General features: G+C 45.8%; 1 protein-coding gene across 21 annotated transcripts in view; it reads right to left on the reverse strand.

Moving 5' to 3' along the window:
• Positions 1-26,579, reverse strand: part of PLEKHA5 (pleckstrin homology domain containing A5) — a 742,840-nt gene that overhangs the window by 169,251 nt on the left and 547,010 nt on the right. For all 21 annotated transcript variants that reach the window (XM_086920674.1, XM_086920665.1, XM_086920721.1 and 18 more), the window contains 2 exons: positions 5,661-5,741; positions 5,374-5,523 (listed from right to left, as the gene is read on the reverse strand). In XM_086920674.1, coding sequence (XP_086776800.1) covers positions 5,374-5,523; positions 5,661-5,741 — 231 coding nt within the window. The remainder of the gene's footprint in view (positions 1-5,373; positions 5,524-5,660; positions 5,742-26,579) is intronic.

Genomic DNA, 26,579 nt, shown 5'->3' on the forward strand with positions numbered 1-26,579 from the left:
GGTATACAGTTATGACGTTACAATTATGTACAGAACTGCAGGTGGCAAAACAATGTACAACTCCTCCCCAAGCGGGCACAACAAAGAATCTCGCAATTGAAATCTACTCCCTTAGTCTGTCAGAAGGGTGATTAACACCAAACCCTGTCTCCTACATCAGCCTATGCTTTTTGATGTAACCAACCACCAGTCTACAGGCACTAACACAGTTTAAAACCAACCCACCATTGAAGGCCTATTGGATTTAACTGATGCATTTCACAATAAATAAGCAAAGTCTACTGTCATTATGTTAACCTTCCTTCATAAACAGATCCGATTTATGGCATCCAACATACATTTTTCCAATTAACTATCTAGTATATAGCTTTCATTATTGGCTCGTCACCATAACCAACCTCGGCCTTCTGAATTATCCAATCTTGCTCACAAAGCAACTGTTAGACATACAGTCAAAGTTACAATTGCAAATACATGTAAAAAATATACAACCATGCCTAAGAGGGTGTAATATGGATTATCACATTATAAATCATCCACCCCAGGCTTTGTCAGAGGGGATAAACCGTACTAACCCTTGCTTTCTTTACTAATCTGTGAGATTGCTTGTAACAAACTACTCTCTGCATACTTTAACAGTGTAATAACAATCCACCCTAAAATGCCTATTGACATTTGCTTTTCACCATAAATATACCAGGCCTACTGACTGTTTTTTTTTTTTTTTTTTAACAAACATGACAGGCCTGGATCACTGGTCTGTCCATATACCAAACTCAGTTCTGTTGAAATCTGTCTAATGAGCAAACGCCTTTCCACAAGGCATGAAGTTCAATACAATCACTCTTTTTCAGCAAAAGCACACATCTGCAAAAACAAATGGTGAGGGAAAAACAGGTGGCGAGAGAAAAAACCTCTCTTAGCAGTGCTTCTTAAAGCTCTTTTTCTGTTTGTTGGACTTGGCCCTTTTTGCAGGGTCATCCCTGAACTTGTTGCCTTCCTAGTGGTATTTTTTCTGAACGGCTGTTGGTGGTTTTAGGACTCTGGGCACTTTATCACTGCTGTCCAGTGTAAAGTGCATGAGCTCTCTATGTAAAACATGGTAAGATAGGTAAATTAAATATGCCAAACAGGTGTAGCCCAATCAGTCGTTTGTAAGGTGGTATCTCATATACCCAGGGCCAGTAAATTAAATGCTACTGGTGGGCTTGCAGCGCTACTTGCGCCACCCAACAAAGTAGTCTTTAAAACCTGTCTCAGGCCTCTGCCATTGCATGGCCTGCGCGTGCGGTTTACCGCCGCTGTGACTTGGCACATAAAGTGTGACTCCCCTTTTACTACATATCAGTTAACCTAAGGAAGGCCCTAACTAGCCCTATGGGCAGGGTGCGCTGTAGGTAAAAGGTAGGATATGTGCTTTAACTGTGTGGCATGTCCTGGTAGTGACAAACAGCCATTTTGGTTTCTCATAACTGTGAGGCTGCCCTTTCATAGGAATGCATTGGGGATTCCCGGATATGTGTTTCAGTGGTAATTCCGGACATGAGAGGAGTAGTGTGGTCAAGTTTGGTATGTTTGGAATCGTGGTAGTAAATGTTGCGTAATGGTGTTCACAGATTTATTATCACTATTTTAGAAATGCTAACTTTTAGAAGTGGCCATTTCTGTGTGCTATGTGTCTTTGTGCCTGTCTGTTGTGAATTGCATATCTGGCTCTGGAGTGACAGGGGCTGGGGAGGTGCAGTGGATCCAGAGGGGTTAGGTGAGTCAGCGCTATGCTGAATAGGCCAATCTGCATTTGGAGTAGTGGGAAGAGTAGCACCTGGGCCTGAATAGGACTGTGCCTGCCTTCCACAATGCTAAATCCGCCTCCCACCCTGTGGTGTGTCTTGGGCCAGAGCCTACACTAACAATAAGGGTGGTGGTGCACATGAAAAGATGTATGAAAGTACCCCCCAGAACTGGTTTGGACCGGGCATAGAGCCCTGTGCGAGGGGGAGAACTAAGACATTATGTGATATACATATTGGTGCTGGGACCCCATGGATTGTGTGCGTACTTAGGACCTGCTGGGGACTAAGACACTGCGTGCACTGCAGTGTGCGAGGAGGAACCCCCACATGGACTGACCTGCTCCTGCTGGGGCAGCTGGGAGAACTCCCCCTCTACTGGAAAGCCCTGTGTGCTGGCCTGCCTGGTAAGACTCTGGAGACTTAGAACCGGGCTGAGCGTTGTAGTCTATACATTGCCCTGGACCTGGGCTAGGAGCGCTGCAAGAGTTTTCTATGTACAGCCCTGGCGTGAGCTCATGTCACAGCAGCGCAAGGTGAGCGCTTTTAATTGTACTGCCTGAGCCCGAGGAAGGGGGCTCTCCTCCTGAGTGAGGCACGCGCCGTCGTGCCATGAAGGGAGCAGCAGGAGAGTTGAGCAGAGTCCAGGCCTGGTTGTGAGCAGGCTCCAGAAAGCAAGGGGAAGTCTTGGAGCTTGCACATGCAGTGCTGCTCGTGCTTTGTGTATGTCTGGGAGGAGTGGGGAGCTGAGGCAAGAGGTGTTCTTCCCCTCTCTCTCGCCTTCCTGGGATCCTCTTGCCTGTTGTCAGCTGCCCTGCATTTTCATAAAGTCCCGGCGGGGAAGCCGGACACCAAGCTGCCGGAAGTCAGGCAAAGTCTGCCTGTTTGTGGCGGGCCGGCAGGAGAGTCGGAGCCTCGCGGGCGACTGCTGCCTCACGAGAACAAAGCCATGCAGGTACAAAGGCAGAGGCCACGAGGAAGGCTGTGCCTCGGTCCTGCGACAACAAAGGAGCAACCAGACTGGGCGAGTGAGATCGCTCCAGGAGGCCTGCAGCTCTGTGGGTGAGGCAGCTGGGGTCAGAGAGCCCTCGGAGGACTCCCACCTTGCCTGAGTGGGGCTTGCAGCATGATTGGCAGCTGCACCGCATGGTCGCGAGCAACTGCAGGGAAGCAACTAGGGCGAGGGGGACCCAGCGAGGTCTCTTGCCGGTAACTGGGATTGCTGCCTCTCCCTTAACTTTACGGAGGCACCCAGTGAGAAGTGGCCAGATTTAGCCGTATTACAGGAAACACTGGCAACTGCACGTCTCCTGATGATTGGGGGCATGATTGTTGTTGTCCTGACAGGGCCCCACTTCCCACCTTAAAAAATTGCTGCATATCCTGTGAAAGGTGGGTAGGGGGCTCTGAAGCCTACGGGGTAGGTTTGTACAAACAATACTTGGAATATGCAGACACGTTTACTGTCTTTCTGAGGTGGCCATAATGTGTCATACTGTTGCAGATGTTTAGGTATGATGTGGTATGCCGTGATGTTATGAGGTGGGTTGATCTGCAGCACCTCAGGTTATGGGATCCATATGTTCTGTTATGGTGGTAGGCATATCTGATGGCCTGGGATTTCCCTATTTAACGTGTATGCTTTAAGTGTTTATTCTGGTGCACAGGAGATGGTGTGTTTAAAATAGGTTTAAGCTAAGTGCCCTATTGCCAGTAGTAACTGGGTGTGCTTATTTCTCACTACTTGTGTGTGCTAATGGTTATGATAGTGGCCCGATTGGTCCTGTAATTTAAATAATCCCTTGTAAAGTAATACCTAGTGCCAGGTGGGACAGTGTATATATTTGATTGCGCTCTAGTGTGTTTTGAGAGTAATACAAAGGCTATTTTTTATATAACCTTGTGTGGAGTTTCTTTTGTGGTGTGCCTAGTGTGTCGCTGCAGTGTGAGTGTGTTGCGCAAACGCTTTACACGTGGCCTCTGGGATAAGCCTCGTGTCAAGCTAACAAGGGGGTGAGCAGGGGTTATCTTCAGTATGTAACTCCCTTGCCCTGACTAGAGTGGTGGTTTCTGCCTCTCTTAGGCGCATGCCCTGGCAAACCAGAAATCCCATTTCTAGCACTTTTAATCACACAAGGGTCCAGACAGCTGTGCTGTCAAGCCACTATCTAGTTTTTACATGGCTGGACATTTAAATTCTACAAACATACAAGTGAGAGATGAAGACCTATTCAATTATGTTTTTAATGAATACACAGTGGCTAATCATTAGGGCCATTTGTACAAAGGTTCTCAACAAATGAGCTCTGCCAAAGCCAATAGGTCTTGTCTCTGGGATCAATTGGCTTTGCCAACACCTTCAAATGGAAAAAAAAGTGCACTGATACAGATATGTCATTTTAGAGGTACTGGTGTCATTTTGCATGCATGCCCCTCAAATTAATAAGGGTGCTTTTTTTATTAAATAAAAAAAGGAAATGGAAGTGATGTTAGAGGGTTTTTTCTAAAGAGGGCGGGGCCAGGAACGTGCAGCCTTCACCTCCACAAAAAGGGGAAAGTGCAAATCAATAAAAAAAATGTTTTAAAACAGTGTGGGGTGGGGGCAGGGACTATAGAAGAGCAGGTGGAGAGGAAGCAACAGGGAGTGGGCAGATGGAAGGCGAAAAAACAGGGGTGAAAGCAACACAGAGATGGGGGAGAAGCAAGAGTGAAAGCAATATAGAGCGTGGGAGAAGGGAGTTTGACAGGGGTAGACGCACGTGAGAGAGCACTACAATACAAGTGAGATGGCAAACAGAGCGAGGGTGTGGATATTTGGCAGGGGGGAAAAGCGAGAGAAACAGAAAACATATCTAATTGGATTCTTAAGCAAAAATAAAAAAAACAGTTAACATTGAGGCATACAACGCAACTAAACCAAAGGATTTTAAAGAGACTATGATCCAGGGGAGGGACAACCACGTAATGGAACAAGAAAAAAAAGCTATAAAAAAAAACTACAAAAAAAAAACAGCAAATGACAATGCCGAGTAAGAGTCAGCAGTGGGGTGGGCTGTAAACCTGCACATAATAAGCCAACAAGACCTCTCACTTCACCTGTATGAGGGAGAGACCTAAACACGATCAAAGGTGAGAAATAGAATATAACCTAACTGTTTTGCTTTCAAGGGCACTGTTTTGTAGTAGGAAAGAATGAGGTGGCATTTCCTTAAATGGGTACATGCACACGATAAATATGCCAATGCATGCCTTTGCAACAATATTTCATGAAAACCTATAAGACGCCGCTTTCAGGGAGGTTGATCGTGCAATGACTGATCAGGTCGCAAGAACCTATTCAGGAACTGAACCAAAATGTCGCCTTTACGGTATGTACAAGAGAGATTTACATTTTGAAATTTCAATGCTTGTACACGGTGATAAAAAGAACGGCAGCCCCACAAGGGCTTTCGAACCGCTTACACAGAATGCAATTTGCTTCCCGTTCTGGAGGAAGAACATTCAGACAGTCCAATTAAAAGGAACAAGAAGAGGAATCACTTTCCACCTCGTTGGGTTTTATTGAGCGGAGTCTATTACTTACCGCGGTGGCTCGGGACACTTCTCGACACGTGCTAAGCAGGCCATTTTGAAACCCGTCTCGTTGCAGGACTACATTCTGGACGGCTGCCGGGTTATCTGCATTCATCTCCAGCTCTTGACTGGCCGATAGTAATGCCTGCTCGAGCGTGTACTATTATAACAAAAAGAATTAATGTTTTAATGTTCTGCGTCATTAGGTTGATTTTCTTTTCAGATTCAGTCATCGGCACTACGAATACAAGCACATAAAATGACACCAATTTAAGGTAATAAATGTAATTGTCCTACTTTCTCTTTGTGTAGCAGCTGAAGTTTGGCTTCCAGGGCGTGCACTGCTTTATCTTGTTCACACAATATGCTTAGCTTCGCCTATTACACAAAAAGGTGGATGTAATTAATTTTATTCCGTGCTTATATCACAATCAAAAGCTGAAAATCAGAACAAGGAACAAAAATATAGGTATTTTGCAAACGAATGGTACATTACTGCATTAACAATACTGTCTGGCTTTGTAAGACTTGCACATTGGATCTAGTGTACTTTTTTAATATGGATCCCATCGGTCAATCAGTCACAGTGATTCTAATTCAGTTTTAGGCGCAGGACGGAATACCAGCGGGTAAATTAAATCTAACGCCGTTAACAGACGGAAAAATGCTTATCGGAGATTTTCAATGGAAAACAAACAGTGACAAAGCCAATAGGTTTGCCTATGCGAGTTATTGGCGTTAATCTTTTTTAAATATGTTGCACAGCACACCCTAAATTAACCGGTTCTCACCTCCCGGTGGCTTGGCAGAGAGCAGCCAACGCTTAACTTAAGAGGCAATGTGTAAAGTATTTGTGCAACACGTCAAACTGTAAACAGTGCAAAAACAACACAAAAAGGTACACCACCTAGTTATACAAATAGAGCTTTTTCTACTTAAAAAAACAAAACCAAAATGGCAAAAATCCAATAGGCATAAAAGCATAAAGCTCCTACCGGGGCTATCAGGGCGCACTAGACCAGGTTAAATCCAAAAGTTAAGGCTTACGGTGACTTAGTGTGAGTCAGATACAGGGACCTGGCTTGGCCCGCTGAAACAGTACCTTAGTTTGTGGTTGTGTTGAGATGCGAGGAACAGAGGAGGTGATGCGTTGTCGATCCCTTGGGATCTAGGCAATGGATCTGCTCCGACCCATGCGAGTAGGAGACGCATTGTCTTCAAAACCCAAGACGTAGGCGATGCGTCTTAGAGCTACGCACGTTAAGGAAGCTTCAAGACCTGGAGGCAATGTGCCACGCAGTCAGCGAATACAATGTCTTCAGTCATTGCGGCAGTGGCGATGCGCCGGCGTTGAGGGAGATGCGCCGGTTCCTAGCTGTGCAACGACAATGATGCATTGGAATTTACTTGATCAGCGCTCAATACCCACTTCCAAGGGTCTAGGACTGGATGGGCACCACATGGCAGGGCATAAGATGGCAGCGTCCAGGTGCCCTAGGTGGATGGTTGGAAGCCTTTGATGTTCCCAAGACTTCAGAACAGGAGGCAAGCCCTCTGAGTCTCTTTGGCTCTGGGATGGAAAGATGCAGATCCAGTCCTTCTCACTCCTCACAGTAAGGTCCTCTTCTCACAGTCGTTGGTGTCCAGTACTTCTACCCAGTTGTGCCTTTTAAGTCGGGAAAACTTCAAAGAGAAGCCTTTGAAGTGTACAGAGTCCCTTTGTGTGGGGACAAGAAATAACCTATTCAGGTGTGTCAGCTCCTCCCTCCAATCCTACTCAGGATGGCCAATAAGGATATGGATGGCCGATCAGTCACGCTTACGTTCCCTTTGTATGTGGCTGTCTACAAGGAATGTAAAAAGCCCAACTATCACTCAACCAGACTTGTATTCAGAGACCGGCAGAAGACACCAAACGGTTAAGGTAAGAAAATGCCAACTTTATAAAAGTGGCATTTTCAGAATTACAATTTAAAATCTAGCTTCACCAAAGGTTCAGTTTTAAATTGTGATTCCAGAGATACCAAACATATGGGTCAAATCTCTTCCTAATTAGAAATTACATTTATAACATAAGGAATATGCTACTTACCAGTATGCATCTGCTTTTGGCATAGAGGGCTGCAGAGTGGTACATTATGAATAGATCGCCATCTGGTGTTGGGCTCGGATGATTGCACTTTGTTTTTCTCTTGGAGAGTCTTTTGTATGTTGGTGACTCCTCCTCTGGTTGGTAGTGCGCATGGGCATCGGCTCCATCCTTAGATTGTTTTGACATAGTAGGGTTAGATGGAGTAGTATGATAGAATACAGATAGGGATGCCCATGTAAGTGTATCTAAATAAGATAATGTTGGAACAGACACAGGTTTCCGGGGAGGCTGGGAGGGCATGTACCACTCTGCAGCCCTCTATGCCAAGAACAGATGCATACTGGTAAGTAGCATATTCCGTTCGAGGCATATGGGCTGCAGATGGTACATTATGAATAGCGGTGGTTGCCCGTGTCTGTTGCAACTGTCTGAAATAAAGTCTTTAATACAGCTTGTCCCAGTCTAGCTTGTTGTGTTGTGTGCACATCTACACAATAGTGCTTTGTGAAGGTGTGCGGTGTAACCCAGGTAGCTGCTTTGCATATGTCATCTAGTGGAATGTTTCCCAAAAATGCCATAGATGCTCCTAGTTTACGTGTAGAGTGAGCTCTAGGAGGAACAGTTAATGTTCTCTTTGCTTTTAAGTAGCATATTTGAATTTATACAATCCATCTGGCAATGCCCGCTTTAGAGATGGGATTGCCCTTATGTGTAGGAGAAAACGCAAAAAATAGCTGTTTTGTCTTTCTGAAAGTTTGTGTTCTTTCTATATAGTACAATATTGCCCTTCTGACATCCAATGTATGTAGGGCCCTTTCCGCTACTGTTTGTGGTTTTGGAAAGAAAACCGGTAATTCCAGTGACTGATTGATGTGGAATGCAGAAATTACCTTTGGTAGGAATTTTGGGTTTGTTCTAAGAACCACTTTATTTTGGTGTAACTGCATGAATGGTTCTTGAATCGTAAAGGCCTGCAACTCACTTACTCTTCTAAGTGACGTGATAGCTATGAGGAAGGCCACCTTCCATGTGAGGAATTGTATTTCACACCTATGCATAGGTTCAAAAGGTGGCCCCATTAGTCTGGTAAGTACTATGTTGAGATTCCAGACTGGGGAAGGTGGTCGTCTTGGTGGAATGACTCTTTTGAGTCCCTCCATGAAAGCTTTAATTGCTGGTACTTTAAACAGGGAAAGATGTTGCCTGTTTTGTAGGTACGCCGCTATAGCTGCGAGATGAACTCTGATAGAGGTGTATGCTAAGTTACATTGCTGCAAGTGTAGTAAATAGCAAATGATCTGTTTAGTGGTTGCGTCCAGAGGGTTGATGTGCTTACTGTTACAGTGTATAGCAAACCTCTTCCACTTTGCTGCATAGCATGCTCTGGTGGTAGGACGTCTTGCTTGTTTAATGATTTCCATTCATTCTGGTGGTAAATCTAGATATCCAAACTCTATGACCTCAGGAGCCAGATCGCTAGGTTCAATTGTTTGGGATCTGGGTGCATTATTTCTCCATGGTTCTGTGTAAGATGCATGGGTAATAATCTTAGCTTTTGATGTGGCACCTGTGAGAGTTGTAGTAGCGTGGTGAACCACGGCTGTCTTGCCCACGTGGGTGCCACTAGTATCATTGTCATTGAGTGCTGCTGCAGTTTCCAAACCACTAACGGAATTAGTGGGAGAGGGGGGAAAGCGTAAGCAAATCTGTTGGACCAATTTATCCATAGTGCATTGCCCTGGGACCGTTGGTGTGGGTACCTGGATGCGAAGTTTTGGCATTTTGCGTTCTGATGATTGGCAAACAGATCTATCTCTGGTTGCCCCCATCTTTGGAAGAATGGCTGCAGTATTTGGTCATGCAGCTCCCATTCGTGTACTTGTTCTGACTGTCTGCTTAGGATGTCTGCTACCTGATTTTGAACTCCTGGTAGATGTTCTGCTAACAGATAGATCTTTTGAGGAATGGCCCATCTCCAAATGTCCTGTGCTAGTTTGGATAGTTGGAGAGAGTGTGTCCCCCCCCTGTTTTTGAATATAATACATTGCAGTCATGTTGTCTGTTCTGATCAGGACTGCCTTGTTTGTTATTGCATTTGGAAAGCTTTTAGTGCTAGAAATACCGCTAATAGTTCCAGGTAGTTGATGTGCAGTTTATTTTGCTGCACACTCCACTTCCCCTGCACTGTGTATTTGTCCATATGCGCTCCCCATCCGGAGAGCGATGCGTCCGCTGTTATTATCACTTGTGGAATCGGTTCTAGGAACGACCGTCCTTTGAAAATGTTTGCTGTGTTCCACCACTTCAGAGAGCGATGCGTACGGTCGTCTACCAACACCAGATCTGTAATCTGACCTTGAGCCTGATTCCACTGTGTCGCTAGACACTCTTGTAGTGGACACATTTGTAGTCTGGCATGTGGTATTAGCAGTATGCAGGAGGACATCATGCCTAACAGCTGCATAAACACTCGTGCTGGTAGTGAGTGTTGTGGTTGAAATCTTTGTATTAACCCGACCATTGTTTGTATTCTGATCGGATTGGGGTATGCTATTGCCCTTTCTGTGTCTATAGTAGCCCCCAGGTATTGCTGAATCTTGTTTGGTTGCAGGTGTGATTTTTTGTAGTTCACCGTAAACCCTAGGTGGTGCAGCAATTGAATTGTCTTCTGTGTGTTTTGAAGACATTCTTCTTGTGACTTGGCCTTTATTAACCAATCGTCCAAGTAGGGGAAGACATGTATTTGTCTTCTCAGGTGTGCTGCCACCACAGCTAGGCATTTTGTGAACACTCTTGGTGCCGTTGTGACCCCGAACGGAAGGACTTTGAATTGATAATGTTGTCCTTCCACTACAAACCTTAGGTATTTTCTGTGGGCTTTGTGAATTGGGATATGAAAGTAAGCGTCTTTTAGATCCAGTGTAGAAAGAAAGTCCCCTTTCTTCAGTAAAGGAAGTACCTGTTGGAGCATGACCATGTGGAAATGTTCCGAATTTATGTATGCATTGAGAGGTCTTAGGTCTAAGATTGGTCTTAGGGACCCATCTTTTTTGGGGATTAGGAAGTATAGAGAGTATACTCCTGTCCCTTGTTGATGTTTTGGAACCTTTTCTATTGCATGCTTTTGTAGCAGTGCTAGTACTTCTTCCTTTAACAATGTCAGATGATCTTGACTCATTGGACACTGTTTGGGGGGGATGTTTGGTGGGGTAGCTGTGAGTTCTAGGCAATAACCATGTTGGATAATCTGTCTCACCCACTTGTCTGATGTGATGTCTTCCCAGACAGGTAGGAACTGTGATAGACGTCCCCCGACCGGTGTTATGTGGTCTGGGGGAAGTTCTATGAAGTCACTGTTTTGGGGTTGAGGCGTTGCGGTTGTTATCATTTCCGCGGCCTCTACCCTTGTTGTTGTTACCCCTGTAACTACCTCTTGAATTACCTTTGGGTGATGTAGGTGTGAAAGAGGTGGATTGCTGATTTGTTCCTGTATTTTTTGAGCCTCCTCTATAGGTGGATCTACGAAAGGAACCTCTTTGTGTTGGCTGTTGCAATGCTCCCATTGACTTAGCCGTTTCTGTATCTTTTTTCATTTTCTTTAAGGTCTCATCTGTGCTTGAGCCAAAAAGTGTCTTTTGATCAAAGGGTTGGTTCAATAAGGACGTTTGTACTTCCTGTTTGAATCCTGAGATTCTAAGCCATGCATGTCTCCTTAACATGACACTGGTGTTGATGGATCTTGCTGCAGTGTCTGCTGCGTCTAGGGCGCACTTAATGGAAGTATTAGTTATTATTTTTCCTTCCTGTATTAACTGATCTGCCTTTTTCTGATGTTCCTTGGGGAGATGTGTGATAAGTTTTTCTAATTCATCATAATGTGCCCTGTCATAACGTGCAAGTAGTGCCTGTGTATTGGCTATACGCCAGCTATTTGCCGCTTGTGATGCTACTCTCTTGCCTGATGCATCTATTAATTTTGACTCTTTATCAGGTGGAGGAGCCTCTCCTGTAGATAATGAGTTCCCTCTTTTACGAGCGTTTGAAACTACAAGCAAGTCCAGAGGTACCTGCCCTTTGATAAATATTGGATCCTTTGGAGCCGCCTTATATTTTTTATCAATTCTTGGGTTTAACACCCTAGCCCTCACTGGGTCTTTGAATATTTCTTCTGTGTGACTGAGAAGACCCTTCAGCATAGGAAGAGTACCTGATGTTCTTTGTGCATTAGGTAGCGTCTCTAATAGGAAGTCCTCTATTTGAGGTTCTGTATGTATATCTACTTTATGAAATGTTGCTGCCCTATTAATGAGCTGTACAAACCCTGTGTTATCATCAGGTGGTGAAGGCTTTGAGGGATATAACTCTGGGTCGTTGTCATCATCTGACCCTACGTTATAATTTTCCCATGGGTCATCCTCATCTGGGATAGTTTCATCATCCCCTTGAGGTTCTCCCTCCCCTGGATCACTGTCTACATCAGACTGAGGTGTAGATGGTCTTGGTGTGGAAGGTGCAGGAATATTTGGCATAGTGTGAGGAATAGGAGAAGAGGGTGTGACTTTAGGTCGAGGAGAAGCAGGAGAAGTTGTATTTGTCCCCAGTGTTCTCTTTTTTGAAGGAAGAGATTTGTCTTCTATCTGTTCATTCTTTCTCTTCTTCGTCACTACTTTGCCAGTTTGCGGATCAATAAACAAAATCGTCTGTTTGGGATCTGTCTGCTGCTCCTGTATCGGTACCGAAGGCCTTGGTTCCGAAAGGTGCTTTTGTTTTCGATCGTCAATGTTCGGTGTTTTCGGCACCGAGTGTTTACTCGATTCCGACTTCCTCGGTGTCGAGTGAGTCTTCGACGTCGAATCATGTTTGTTTCGACATGGAATGTTTCGATGCCGAGCTTTCCCTTGCATGAAGCTTCGGTGTCGAAGTCGATGTCGACCGTTTCTCGGATCCGACATGGTGGGAGGCCGAGTGTTTCGGTTTCAGTTTCGGTTTCGTTGCCGGGCCCGAAGGCGGGGCGCCGGAAACTTTTTTCTGCGGTTTGACCGGGCTCGAAGGCGGGGTCGTTACCACACGGGGTCGGTTTTTTGGTAAGGGGACGTCGTCACTCACGGTTTGTTGCACGTCGAGTTCTTCGACATCCGACTCATCCCCTTCCGACCCCGACTGATCTCATGATCCTCTTCTTCCTCAAGTTGCTCGTCTCCGAACAGCTCCGGGATCGCCTCGGACTGCATTCTGGAAACCTCGTGTCTTCGAGCTCGACGATTTCTAATCGTCGACTTGGAGGAGAATGCTGCGCAGGCTTCGCAGTTCCTGGATTCGTGTTCAGGCGATAGGCAGAGGTTGCACACCTCGTGTAGGTCCTTGTGTGGGAACTTAGCACCACACGTTGGACATTTCTTGAATGGAGTCCTTTCCATGGACTCCGGGCTTGACTGCATCAAGAAAGGCCTCGTCGACGTAGATCAAAGTTTTTTCTTCGATGTTGAAGTCGAAACGCGCCGGAATGGAAATGAAACACGTTCGATAACAATACCGTCGAATTGGAAAGGGAATACACGCCGATAAGTCACTTCTTTTCGAAGTCGATCTGGAGCGTCTCAATCCTCATCCGAACCCGATGGCGGAAAAAAACAATCTAAGGATGGAGCCGATGCCCATGCGCACTACCAACCAGAGGAGGAGTCACCAACATACAAAAGACTCTCCAAGAGAAAAACAAAGTGCAATCATCCGAGCCCAACACCAGATGGCGATCTATTCATAATGTACCATCTGCAGTCCATATGCCTCGAATAATAAGTTAATCGCAATGTTATCCTATGGGAGAGCTAGACCCTGAAGTAGTGAAACACAAATGTAAGAGTTTCTCACTACTAGGACATGTAAAACTTAAAAGTACATGTCCTAATTTTTATATACACTACACCCTGCCCATGGGCTATCCAGGGCCTATCTTAGGAGTGACATATGTATTAGAAAAGAATGGTTGGGTCTAGCGAAAGGGTTAACTTGCCAGGTTGGTACGGCTTTTTAGAACTGCACACACAGGCTCTGAAATGGTAGGCCTGAGACAGGTTTAAAGGCTACTTAAGTGAGTGGCACAATCAGTGCTACAGGCCCACTAATAGCATTTAATTTACAGGCCCTGGACGCATGTAGTGCACTTTGCTAGGGACTTGGAAGTAAACTACATATGCAAATTGTGGATATGCCAATGTTACCATGTGGTAAAGTGCCCAGAGTCCTAAATCCAGCAAAAACGAAGTCAGCAAAAACAGGCGGCCTGAAGGCAAAAGGTTAGGGGGCACCACACCAAAGGAAGCCAGGTCTAACACATTTTTAAACATTTGTGTTACATTTACAAGAGATCCACTAGATGGCAGTCACAGCTCATGTTTGAGATGAAATACACACTGCAGGCTTCGGTATTACAGAATACAAAGAGCAGCAATATCTATATTTGTCTGCCACGGTTTTCAACTGCAGTAAGTAGCAACCATTCCTCACTGTAGGTGTTTGTTAAATCTAAAGGTGGCCGATTCTCTCCAAAGTATTAAAAATGAAGTATGCTCCCTGCTGGTTTGGTTTCAATAGATAGCGGAATTAACACACTGAGTTATTCTAAAAAAATGTCATCCTAAGTGATACCACCCTGTACTTACAAGTACGGCGGCCTGCAGAGACTTGCACTCAGAGTGCATTTTAAAAATTAAAAAAAAGAGGGCCTGAACTGCAAGAGCCTGCAGTTTAAGGACACTATCCACCAGAAGCAGTACTTGGCCCACGCTCCACGACAGGAGAAGATTTGACTCGAAGCCCAGGAGAAGACTGAGACCAGGAGGAAGTGTGGATGATGAAGCCAGAGTGGTGTGCGAGCCAGCCAATGGTAATTAAAGGTATGTAATGGGTGGGCACTAAGCCCCTTGATTTAAAAAAAAAAATGTATACAAGAGACTTTGCAAGCACTGTGCAAGGGAAACCGCCCTAACAACGAGCAGTGTGCTGCTGTTTTGTTGACATTTCTGCACCAACTTGCTGAGCTAATAGGAAGATACTTTCTAAACAGTAGTCAATACTTAATGGGTTTCTTCGTGCTTGACAATGATGTATTGCTTTGGTTACGTATACTTAAACATGGAAATGTGTACTATTTTCATTAAAATTGACAAGCAGCTCTTGAGCAATGCTTAGTTCGGCTGAATAAAACATGTTGGCTGCACTGTCACTACTACATTGGAACGCGGAGAATGTTTCACACACAATTCAGAAGATTTCTGCCATTTGTCTGACCCTGCAGGGTGCCAAGCAGTAAGGAAATAAATATGACATCTTATATGAATGCTATTTCACATTTTTCAAGTGTTTTTCCTCTTACGGATTTTATTGCATTTGTGGATTACAGGTACATCTGATATCAAAACAGCTGCCTCACATTCCCCTGGGGAAACCAGGGTTCAGATAACATCTCATTTAAGTACACTAGATTCAAACACTATTCGTAATTATGTCATCACGTAGACCCCTTCCTGTGCTGGAGGTAGTCAACACAACTATGGAAAAGCATGGTATCCTGTGATGTGTCAAACTAAAAACAAAAGAACAACACTTTCAAGGCGCCAGCCCTATGAGAAAGAAGATGATGCTAGGGAGTGAGCCACAGTCAAAGTAAGGAGTAAGTGCTGTACAAGCGGGTTAGGTAGGCTTTTGCGATGTCCGGGTGACTAGGAACAGGTCTCCACTCACCTGGGATGGAGCAGCATTAGAGGTGTGGGTTGTAATTAAAAGTTATCTTTAAGTAGGTGAACATCAGAGTGGGCCTAACTGTTCTGCATCGACCCCACTGTCCACCCCCCGCACTTGTATCAGTTCATCCAGTATTTGTGTCCAAGCCTTCGCCCAGGTCCCAACCCCTGGTCCGCTTCTATTTTCAGTTCAGTGATCCTAAAACTAGCCAATCTGCATAGTTCCACCAGCCCAACTGTCGATTTTGGGACCCTCTGGGGTCCTCCAGGCCATTGACATGCTGGTGTCTAGCAAGGATTAATGCAATATCTACACATCTGGTCGTGACTGCACCAGTCTTCGGTAGTGAAAAAAGAGAGAGGGACCCCTTAATGCAATCAGGGAAAATGAGGTACTACCAAATGCAAGAAACAATTCCCTTGACCCCAATTTGTTCAAACACATTAGTCAACAAATACATTAAAATATTGACTTGTTAAGGGCCATGTCATGGATATGATCTTTGCAGCGGAGCCGCTGGTCTCGATTAAGGAGGTCGCGGGCCAATGCTGGACAGATCATGCTTTGATCCACTTCTCCATTCTGCTACCAGCTGGATCGCTGAGTAATAGCGTCCCGGTCAAGCCTAAACTCGGGAGACAATGGGCTCGGCTACTTACGGGCTTCACTATACCCACATTACTGCCCAGGGCCTTTTCATTGGGCCAGAATGTGGAGGAGAGTTATTCAACTCTGTCATCAGCTCCTTGAATCACTTGATAGGATGATTCCAATGCGTAAGGTGAAAGATAAACCGCAGAAAGTCACTCCCTGGTTTTCTAGTGACCTTCTCCAGCAGAGACTTTGTTGCAAACAGGCGGAACGGGTCTGGAGAAGACACTATTCAGAAACAGATAGACTGGTTTATAAAAAAACCCTCCAGGAGTATAAATCTCAGATTAGGTTGGCTAAAGCTAAGCTTCTCGAGGCCACATTGGCCAAAGCTAGTAACAAGTCACAAACCTTGTTTAAGTTGGTTAAAAACCTCTCCAACCCAGCCTGTGCTACATCTGCCATTTCGGCCTCGCAGGAACTATGCGACTCATTAGCCCTGGCTTTTGAGGAAAAAATGAATACCATCTTGGCGGGACTCTCTGCCCCCGACCTATCTAGCCACCCTGATTTGTGCTCCTTGGAATTAGTCAGCGGAGTAGCTCGGGAGGTGACTATGGAGGAAGCAGTACAGCCTCGGCTGACCTGCTTTCCTACTCCTTCCCTGGAGGTTTTCTGTCTGTTGGCGAATGGTGTGTCATCCGGCTCCCCGTTAGACCCCTTGCCACACAAGTTTTGGAAGGCGTTCCAGGCAGAGCTCTTCCCTCCGCTCCATTCCATCTGTTGCCAGTCATTGACCACGGCCACGGTCCCGGAAAGCTGGAAACTGGCAGTAATTACCCCACTGCTAAAAAAAGTCACCTTGGACCCTTTATGTCCGACCAACTATAGGCCTATTTCACTCTTGCCTTTCTCAATAAAAATCTTAGAGAAATTGGTCACTAGGCTCCTGTCCAGCTTCCTTGAATCCAACGACCTTTTGGACGTGGCCCAATTTGGCTTTAGGCCGGCCCACGGTACGGAGTCTGCCTTGGTGGCCGTTTTGGACGACCTGCGCTCGCGTGTCGACATGGGAGGAGCAGCGTTTCTGGTGTTGCTTGACATGTCGGTCGCGTTCGACACGGTTGACCATGCGGTTCTATTAAGTAGGCTCCCGGAGTCCGGGGTAACTGGCTTAGCCTTGGACTGGCTGGCATCATACCTCTGTAACAGGCGACAATCTGTGGCTATGCCGCCGTATCGTTCGGTGGTGAGAGAGGTGAAACAGGGAGTGCAGCAGGGCTCTGCAATTAGCCCGATTCTTTTCAACTTATACCTTCGCCCTCTAATAAGTCTGATTAAGTCATTCGGCATGTCTGTCATCAATTATGCCGATGACACTCAGCTTATTTTTTCCATCGAGGGCAGGGATTCGGTCTCCCTGGAATCCTTTCACCAATGCATGTCGGCAGCTGCGGATTGGTTGCGTCAGAACTCGTTAGTTTAATGGGGCAAAAACTGAAGTTCTCTACTGTTCGGTAGATCGTACGCCTCGCCCTCTGCCAGAGGGACTCTGGCCTTCTTCTACCTTAGGCACAGTCGCAGCAGCAGACTCAGTCCGTAACCTAGGTGTCCTGCTCGGGCCTAGTCTCCAGCTGGACGCCTTCGTTAACAAAACCACGGCGACCTGCATGCTGCTGTTACGCATGTTGCGGAAGATTCTGCCACTACTTCCTCATTCAGCGAGGACGGAAGCAGTGCGGAGTATCATCCTCAGTAGGTTAGACTACTGCAACGCACTGCTTCTGGGAGCCCCCAGTACTCTAATTATGAAGCTACAGGGGGTACAGAATATGGCAGCTAAACTGGCGCTCTCGCGGCCATGGTCTGCTTCGTCCTCTCTTGCCCTTTCGGACCTACACTGGTTACCGGTGCAAAAACGGATCTGCTTTAAATCAGCTTGCTTGGTCTTTAAGAGCCTTGCATGGGCTGCGTCCAATGGTATTGGGAGGTCTTTTTTCCTGGTACTCTGCTGCCAGACTTCTGAGATCCTCCTTGGCCTTCTTGGTGACAGGTCCTAAGATAAAAAGGGTGAGGATGGGCTGCTGCTCATTCAGCTTCACGGCCGCCAAGCTTTGGAACTCCCTACCTCTGGCCCCTAAGGTGCAAGCAGGATCTCCTGTCTTTTAGAAAGGACTTTAAAACCTACCTTTTACCGAAGGCAGTGTAATTGACATTGGTAGGAATGTTCTGTGGTCAAAGCGCCAGGATGTCCTTTGGGTGACAGTCGCGATATATAAGTATGCCTACATACATACATACATTGAATCTTATATCCAATGTGTGATCATTACATTTTATTAAAACATAAGTTTTGATTTCATTCCCATTATACAACAAAAGCAAAAATCAACTCAAACTGTACACTTATAACACAATAAAAATGAATTCTTCCTTCTTAAAAGACCACTAATAATGCATCACAGAATTATCCTATATTAAGACAGTTCCCAATTATGACCAGCATGAAAAGAGACAAACAAATGTATGACACAACCCTTGTCAAATGCCAATTCACATCGAAATGGACAAAGAGACACCACAGTTGATATGTTTATTCAATTGATGTTCAACTAGATTGTGTTAGTCCTTGAATTGTGTTCTCAACTGCTGATCAGCTTCAATGGGGACTCCCAGGTCGGCCTCATTTCTTTCCCACAAAGGTCAGAGATCTGTTTTTGCTTGCCCTAGCAGTGCACTGTATACGAGCAAGGGTGCATGCTGCTTCCCAGAAATCTCATATGCACTGCAGGCCCAAAAGGACCACTGGTTCGAACAAACCTGCACGCCACTACTGCCTAATCCATGACCTCTCTAACAACAACAGGGGGTACCCAATCAACCACTAGGCATTTGGGTGAATATACACAAGCAAAATACAGGTGATGCCAATGGTGTTTAATTTAAACGTAATTATTTAAGGACAAGGATACCATCAATTATCCCTCTCCACTATACACATTTACAGTGACTAAATCCAATTTACTACTTTTATGTTCATCTTATGGTTAATTTTCTCACAAAACACAAAACACATAAGTGATATCATTTATCTTTTTAGTAATCTTTTCAAAATTTTGTAGAGATCTTTAGTATTGTAATCATACACATCAAGAAATCACACAATATCTATTCTCTTGTGTCAAGCAATTCTCAACAGGACATACAAGCAAAAAACAAATAACAAATAAGATTATCCAATTGTTGACCCTTAATCCATGGGTTATGTCTGAAGCCCAATAGCTTACAAATAAGGAAAATTGGTAATGTCTCTTGTAACCTTAATTCCTTTTTCGAACACCACAATTGTATTTAGGAGTCAGTGAAGCACAACTCAATGTTTTTTTGGCTTCTCAAGTCACTCCAACTCCTCGGGCATATATCCCATATTACTTCCAAGTCAAACAAAGTGTGTCGAGATCAATAATAAACTGTCCCAAGTCAAACAAAGTGTGTCGAGATCAATAATAAACTGTCGACGCGTTTCGGCCTGTCAAACAGTTTCAGGCCTCATCAGGACAATGGGCAAACAAAACAAGCAGTGCTTTACCACATTCAAAACCGGTAGCTAATCCCAGTCTATAGTCAAAAATCGTCTTCGCTATGGTATATCACACCAAGCATCTCATTTGACAATTTTTCATATTTGCGAAACAACCTTGCATTCAAATGCGTGATTTGTTCCGATGTTCAGGTCTGGGCGAAGATCAGGTCATAATAAACGTCCAGCACCGTCAAGCGTCTCCGAGTCACGCCAGCTATTATCTATAGACTCGTTCCTCACAGTCTCCCAGGAACTACCATACCGCTAATCCATGCCCTCAGCGCCCTGTGTAACAAAGTGTTGCACCAGGATCCTGTATTGGTCTTGCAGGATGGCAAAGTGTGCTACAGTGTTATTTATGTACAGATCACGCACCCTGGAGAGGTAAAGCGCTGACCTGTCTCTCAGCTCCCTCCAATCACCTCTATGGGGGAGGGCGAGAAGAATGGGCAGCGAGAGCTCCCTGGCGTAGGATGTTCGGGTTTTGGTGCGCTGTAGTGTCCGTTGTCATATTTTTCATGCGTTTACTGATGGAAGGAATAAAATTCTGAATCATCCTACCTCAGATGTTCTCTTTACCGTTTAATTATTCCACAAAAGAAACAATTTTTTTTTTCAAAAATGCGATCCCAGTGGTGCTATCTTAGGGCGAAGAACACAATAAAAAATTATGTTTAGTAAGTATATTTTTATTTTAAGCTAACTGGTATTAGTAGTGTTCCTATCTGGCCACTACATGAGCTGTCTGGAAACTGGGACTAATATGACACCACTTATTTAATCAGAGGAGTGCTCTATGCAGGCTTCTCTGGAATGCATGCTATTTGTCTAAATACAAACAATTTGAGGGATTTGATCTGCGATACAACACCGGTAAACTGAAATGGTAAACAAAAAAAATCATAATTGCCTCAGAAACAAAATATGGGGGGTATGACTTAATTGGGCATGGAGTAAGAAATGTAGGCTTCGATAACCACTACTGCTTGCCCATTAAAAGCGATAAAAGCAACCCCCAGCTTGGCAACTAGGTCACTGGCAGCAGCTGAGAACACCTGCAGAAGCAGGTGGATCTGAGCTTGGTAACAGCCCAGTGAGAGAGCAGGAACCATATTGGTGGATGTGACCGCGCCCTCAGAGACTTGGGTGGAGCAGGGAGACCTTGCAGGGAGCTAAGTAGGGTGAAAGGATGTAAGTGGCTGTGTGAGATCGTTCTTAGACCTCAGGCAACAAAGTATAAGGGAAAGAGGGAACAAAATAAAACTGAAGTGCATTCTTGAGGGGTGGAAGCAGCTGCAGAAACAACATGCAGTGAAGCACAGGAGTCTATTAGGTCTAGTGCTGGGAGGAGAATTTGATCCCATGTTACTGGGACCCAGACAAAGTAAGAATACAGTGGATGCAGATGGCAATCTGGGAGAAGTTCTGTTCGATGTAGCGGCGAGGCACCAGCTTTCCATGGTTCAATGGAGGCATAGGTCGCATAGGCAGTGGTCGGTAACAATATGGAAAGCCCCAGTGAGGAGCAGGGGGGTTAGGAGAATGCAAGAGAGGAAATTTGGTAAAGTCGGAGGGGAGGCAATCCATGACCAAGTAAAAAGGCAAGAAGCAGCCCAACAGTCCAGGGGACAATGGGGCGACCCCACACTCAACAGTTGAACATAGATGAAAAAGGGTCAACTCAAAAGGAATCAGGTGGTATGCAGCCCTCCAGTGGCGACTTCCCAAACTGTGTGGAGTGGTTCAGTGCCAAAAGCAAGGAAACACGAACTGCTGCTCTGCCGGAGCAAGGAAGGTAACTGCAAAAGAGGCACTTAAGGATGAAGACAACAGTGTGACTAGCACAGGGCAGAAGGGGATGCCTCTAGTGGTCGCATAAGACTATCTAGAGGCATCCTAAAAGCAATCAAAACTGGAACAATTTGACCTGAAGAATGAGTTACTAACCTTTGGTAAAGAAATATTTGGTAGGGACGCCCTCTAGCCGCAGATTCCTTACCTTAGAATATCACCAGGCGTCAGACTAGATCCAGAACAATTTTGAGCTGTAACCATAAGCACTGGTAGTCAGTGTTGTTTTGCTTCGTGTTGTTAGTGGTCCCGGAAGTGACAGGCCCTGTTCCTATATAGCAATCACCTAGAGGCGCCGAAGTCAGTTACTTTTGCCATGTTTCATGCTAGTAGCATGAAGACATGATGAGAAATGCCCAGGGGCGGCTCCTCCGCTATGGTGGAGGAGAGTCGCCCCACTGCTTGTAAGCAGAGCACATCAAAGTAATCATCATTTTATATTTCCTGCTACTTTGCGGATGGGCGGGGCTGCTCTGCTCTAGGAGAAGGGCAGGGGTAGGAGTGGTCTGCCCACTCCCAAGTGCACAATGACTGGTCGGCTCTCTCGGGCTGCTCAAACCAGTCATGCAAACTTTCCCCGCTCTCTATGAAGGCTGCATTATAGCCTGTGTGGAAAACAAGCCCAGGCCCCCATTCCCTCGTTGAGCGTCGAACCAGGACGCTTAAAACCAAGCACAACGCTGCATTGCAACGTTGTGATTAGTCCGGGGAGCCTGGGTGCTCACCAATCATGTTATTCTTTTTTTTACCATTCCCCCAACCACATCCACTGATGAACCCCCAACTCCTGCGCATCCACACCCACCCGGCCACCCGCAAACCATGCCGGATACCACTGAAACGGACCACTGGTGTCCCGTACACAAGAAACTGCTCTCAAAACAGGGAGGATCAGTTAGGAATCTGGAGCTAGATAGTCTCTGCCAGGAAAGGAGTTACTGAAGGTTAGTTACTTGTTTATCTGATCGACTTCTAGCTGCATATTCCTTACCTTAGAATAGATACCCAAGCAATACCTTCCCTCGGAGGGGGGTTGCAAAGCCAAATTCAAATAAAAAAGTCTTGTAGAACTGAAGGGGCAAAGGGCCCATCATAATGGACCTGACTGTCCAGGTAGTAGTGTTTGGTAAACTTGCAGAGTTGCCCGCATTGCTGTCTGACAGATATCCAGGACAGGGATTACATGGGCTAATGCGCGGATTGTAGCCTTTGCTCTGGTCGAATGAGCATAAAAACCCTCACGCGGTTGCTTCTAGGCCAATGCTTAGCAGATCTAGATACAGAGCTTTAATTATCTTGAGAGGGTCTGTTTTTGCACAGCCTTCCCTTTCTTCGCTTCTACATACCCTGCGAAGAAATGATCATCCTTCCGGAAGTCTTTTATCTAGGTGAAAAGACCACGCTCTTTTTGGGTCTATGCGGTGGAGTCTCTCTTCTCCTTTAGAGAGATGAGGAGGAACACAGAAGGTAGGCAGGGTGAGAGTTACAACCTTTGGAAGTAAAGAGACATGTCCAGAGCACCAACTTGTCCGGGTAGGAGGTGGTGTATGGAGGGTGTGATAAGAGTGACTTATGCATGGACAATCCTGGTCAATTTTATGGCCAATAAAAAGACACTTTTAATGGTCAAGAACCTAAGAGGGCAATTTTGCATAGGTTCCAAGGGTGCACACATCATGAAGGGGAGAACAAGATTCAGATTCTACTGGGGCTTGATGAAAGGTAGGGTGGGGGGGTGGGTGGTGGAGAGTAAATGTGCTGCAAGCCTATAAGAAACCTTGCCACAACAGGTGACTTCAATAAAGAAGGTTGGTCTAGTAACCGCAAAAAAAGCCAAAATGTCTGAAAGGTAACCTTTAACTGTAGCAAAACACACACGATGATTAACGGAATGTTGCACAATGGCAAAACATTCATCCCCAGTCACAGAGCTGGGTTTAATCCATCGTTATTTTGTTCACCAAGCCACCCCAGTTCAGACATTACCATATGCAAATCAGTCTTGACCCTATGCCTCATGGGAACAGTCCAGCCCGAACTGCCAAGCGAGGTCTTCCCTGGACCGGAATCAAGCATTCTAGGACCGGTTTCTGGCTTTCAGCCATCTTCAGCCTGTATAGCTTGACTCCAGTGGCGCAGTGAGCAAGGGTCCCACGTCTGGGCATACCCTTCCCACATAGGGTGAACAAAAAACCACACAAGATGATGGACGGAATGTTGCACGATGACAAAACATTCACCCCAGTCACAGATCTGGGTTTAATCCATCGTTATTTTGCTCACCAAGCCACCTCATCTTGTGTGTTTTGTGTTTTTGATTAGCAAAAACGGGACCAACTGTACATTTATATATTTACACTATTATACATGAAGATTTACAAACACGAATCCAAAATACATATAAACATAAAATTAATTTGCAACATCATCCATATCAACAAACAATTTTTACAAAAAACAACAATATATTCATGTATATTTGATATCAAGAAATGAACGACCAAATCAAAAGATGGTTTTTGCTAATCAATGTGTTAAAAAAGTCTTTAAAGAAAAAGAACAAATGAATGGTACAAAATAATAATACCTGGTCGAAACTCAATAAATGGCTTTTTGACCGACAAAAAATTGTGTTGTACAAAAATAAGGGTGGTTTAGGCATATTGTGTGTTGTATATTATCCTAATGGCAGGCATATACAGACTTGGTTGAGGGATGCCTGGTTGCTATAATATCACATACTTCGGGAGGAAGGTTGAAAGCTGTAAACTGTCACTGCTCAATCTCGTCAGTCACCACTGCAGATTTTCCCTCAAAGATCTGGACCATGTCGGAGAGATTCCTCTGATGATGTGCCCATGGAGACTTCAGGCCCCACTACACAGCCAGCATAAGCCAACAGGCATGTGTCACAAGCAGGAGCCCATGAGCCTCAACAACTTCAGGGTCCTTCTCACCGAAATACAGGATAGAGGCTGAAACATTGATATCATAGCCTGAAAATCCTGGACTCGCCGCTTGGGAGGATAAGCCAGAAGCTTCACTGTGTTCAGAGCAGCTCAGCTGAAAGAGAGCATCTGAGAGGGAGTAAGGTGTCAGGTGTGACTTCGGTATGTTGATAGTGAACCCCAGTGAGTGCAGAAGGTTTGCTGGAGGTTGGAGAAGGCTGCCTGGGTGGGCAGTCCTTCAACAGCTAATCGTCGAGGTAGGGGAAGACTGGACCCCCCAGCAATACCATCATTTTCGTGAACACCCCAGGGGTGCTGGTAAGGTCGAAGGGGAGGACAGTACACTAAAAGTGTTCTTGGCCAACTATGAAGCACAGGTAATGTCTGTGGGCAGGGAGGACGGGAATGTGTAAATATGTTTCCTGCATTTCCAACACAACAATCCAGGGTCCAGGGTAGACAAAACTTGTGCGAGTGTGAGCATCTTGAATTTCTCCTTTTTCCAGGAAGAGACTGAGAAGGCACAGGATGAAGGCCCCTGTCCTTCTGGGGCACAAGAAATTAGCGTGAATAGCAAACACTACCTACTTCTGAAGCAGGCAACCCCTCAAAGATTCACTTGGCCAAGAGAGCCAGCATTTCCTGATGGAGCAAGGAGAAATGTTCCTCTGTCAGTCAGTGATAAGTGGGCGTCATTGATGGAGGGATAGTCGCAATGGGGAAGGAGTAACCTATTGGACTATTTGCAAAACCAGTCCAATGTTACTGACCGCCAGTGGAGCAGCTGATGGTATATCCTGCCTCAGACTGGGTGCCCATGATGGTTGGCGGGAAACTAAAGGGGTTTGGAGGCTGCAGCTGCCGGTTATGGGTGGAGGATGGTGGTGAATTGTCCCGACCTCTGGCTGCCTGTCCCAAGTGGTTTATGGTCCTGTGTACTCAGCCACAAAAAGGCTGGCAAGTCTGTTGCCTGTGGTGGCTGGGAGGGTATGGACATGGTGAAGACCCCTTCCGTGACCACGAAAGAGTGATATGGCAGACTGGGAGGGACGAGGGGCCACAGACAAGCACAAGGACCTGGCAGTCTGCCTTCTCTCCAAAAAGGCGAGAGCCATCTAATAACTTGTCCATAAATAAGGCTTAGAGGACATCCCTTGAAAGGCCAGTCGCTGTCAGTCAGGTGTGCCGATGAAATCGATCTACCCAGCGAGTCTTTCGTGTCGAGTTCACATTTTATGGTGAACTTTCCTGCGTCTATTCCATCAGCGGTAGCTTGGAAGAATATGGCTCGGGCTTCCTCTGAGACAATGGGTAGCACTTGCGCAACCAAATCCCTGATCATATAGGAATATCAGCCCAAAAGGCACATGGGTGTTCACTGAAAGCAGTGGAAATTGGCTAAAGCGGACATTCTCTGTCCAAAGGTATCCAGCCTTTTGGACTTTGTCTAGTGGATTGATAGGGAAAACACTTGGATTGGTCCTAGAAGTGAAGGCTAAGACCACTAAGACCTCCGGGGTGGGGTGCTGGGTAAGGAACCTGTGGTCCCCAGGAGCGAGGCATTGGTGGCGAGCAACTATCCTATGCCCAGTGGCCCCTCTGCAGGGCTTGGACTAGGCCTTGGTTAGGACATTAGTAAGAGCTTCATTAAATGGGAGTAGGGGTTTAGAAGAGGCAACTTGCGGCTCAAGCACCTTTGTCAAAATGTTTGTCTTGCTGCCACTGAGGGCAGCTGAAGGTCCAGGACATCAGCTGCCCTACATACCACCGCAGCGAAAGAGGCTCTGGTAGGAAGAGAGAGGAAGCCAGTGTCAGATTAAGTTTCAAGCCAACTGGCCTCTGCTTGTTCCTCCTACCAGTTGCCCTCCTCATCTAAGATATGCTTATAACCATAAGGGTCCTCAGACCCCTTTCATTACTCTCCCATCCCATCAAGAGTAAAAGGCACTAGCTCCGCAGTGAAGAGAATGGTCCTGGTCTGGGCTGAAACAGTCGTCGAGAGACGCCTATCTGGCTCTGTGTCAAAGTTGGGAATGAGGTGGGGGAGTCCGTGGCAGTGGAGGTGTCGGCACTGAAGCAGGTACTGAGGAAGTACTCTGTCTCATTGGCTGCTCCACTCTGGATCCATCAAGGGATCAATGGAGCCTGACTGGCAGGGTGAGTGAACCTGATGGAAGGGATTAACTGGAGCCCCCTCCTGAACACTTGGGGCCCTTAGGTGTCCCAGAGAGACCAGGCCATCCAAATATGAGGTGCATGCTCTCATAAAATTATTTGAGCTGCGCGGGGCTAAAGGAAAATGAGGGAAGTGAAGAGCAGAACCTGGCATCGACTCTGCCAAAGTGTGAGGCCTGGAGTGCCGACGCTCCCACTCGGTCGACTTCAAAGGGTACAGTTAAGTCGAAGAC

Source organism: Lissotriton vulgaris, chromosome 1_1, assembly GCF_964263255.1.
Source record: "Lissotriton vulgaris chromosome 1_1, aLisVul1.2, whole genome shotgun sequence".
In the NCBI taxonomy this organism is placed as follows: Eukaryota; Metazoa; Chordata; class Amphibia; order Caudata; family Salamandridae; genus Lissotriton; species Lissotriton vulgaris.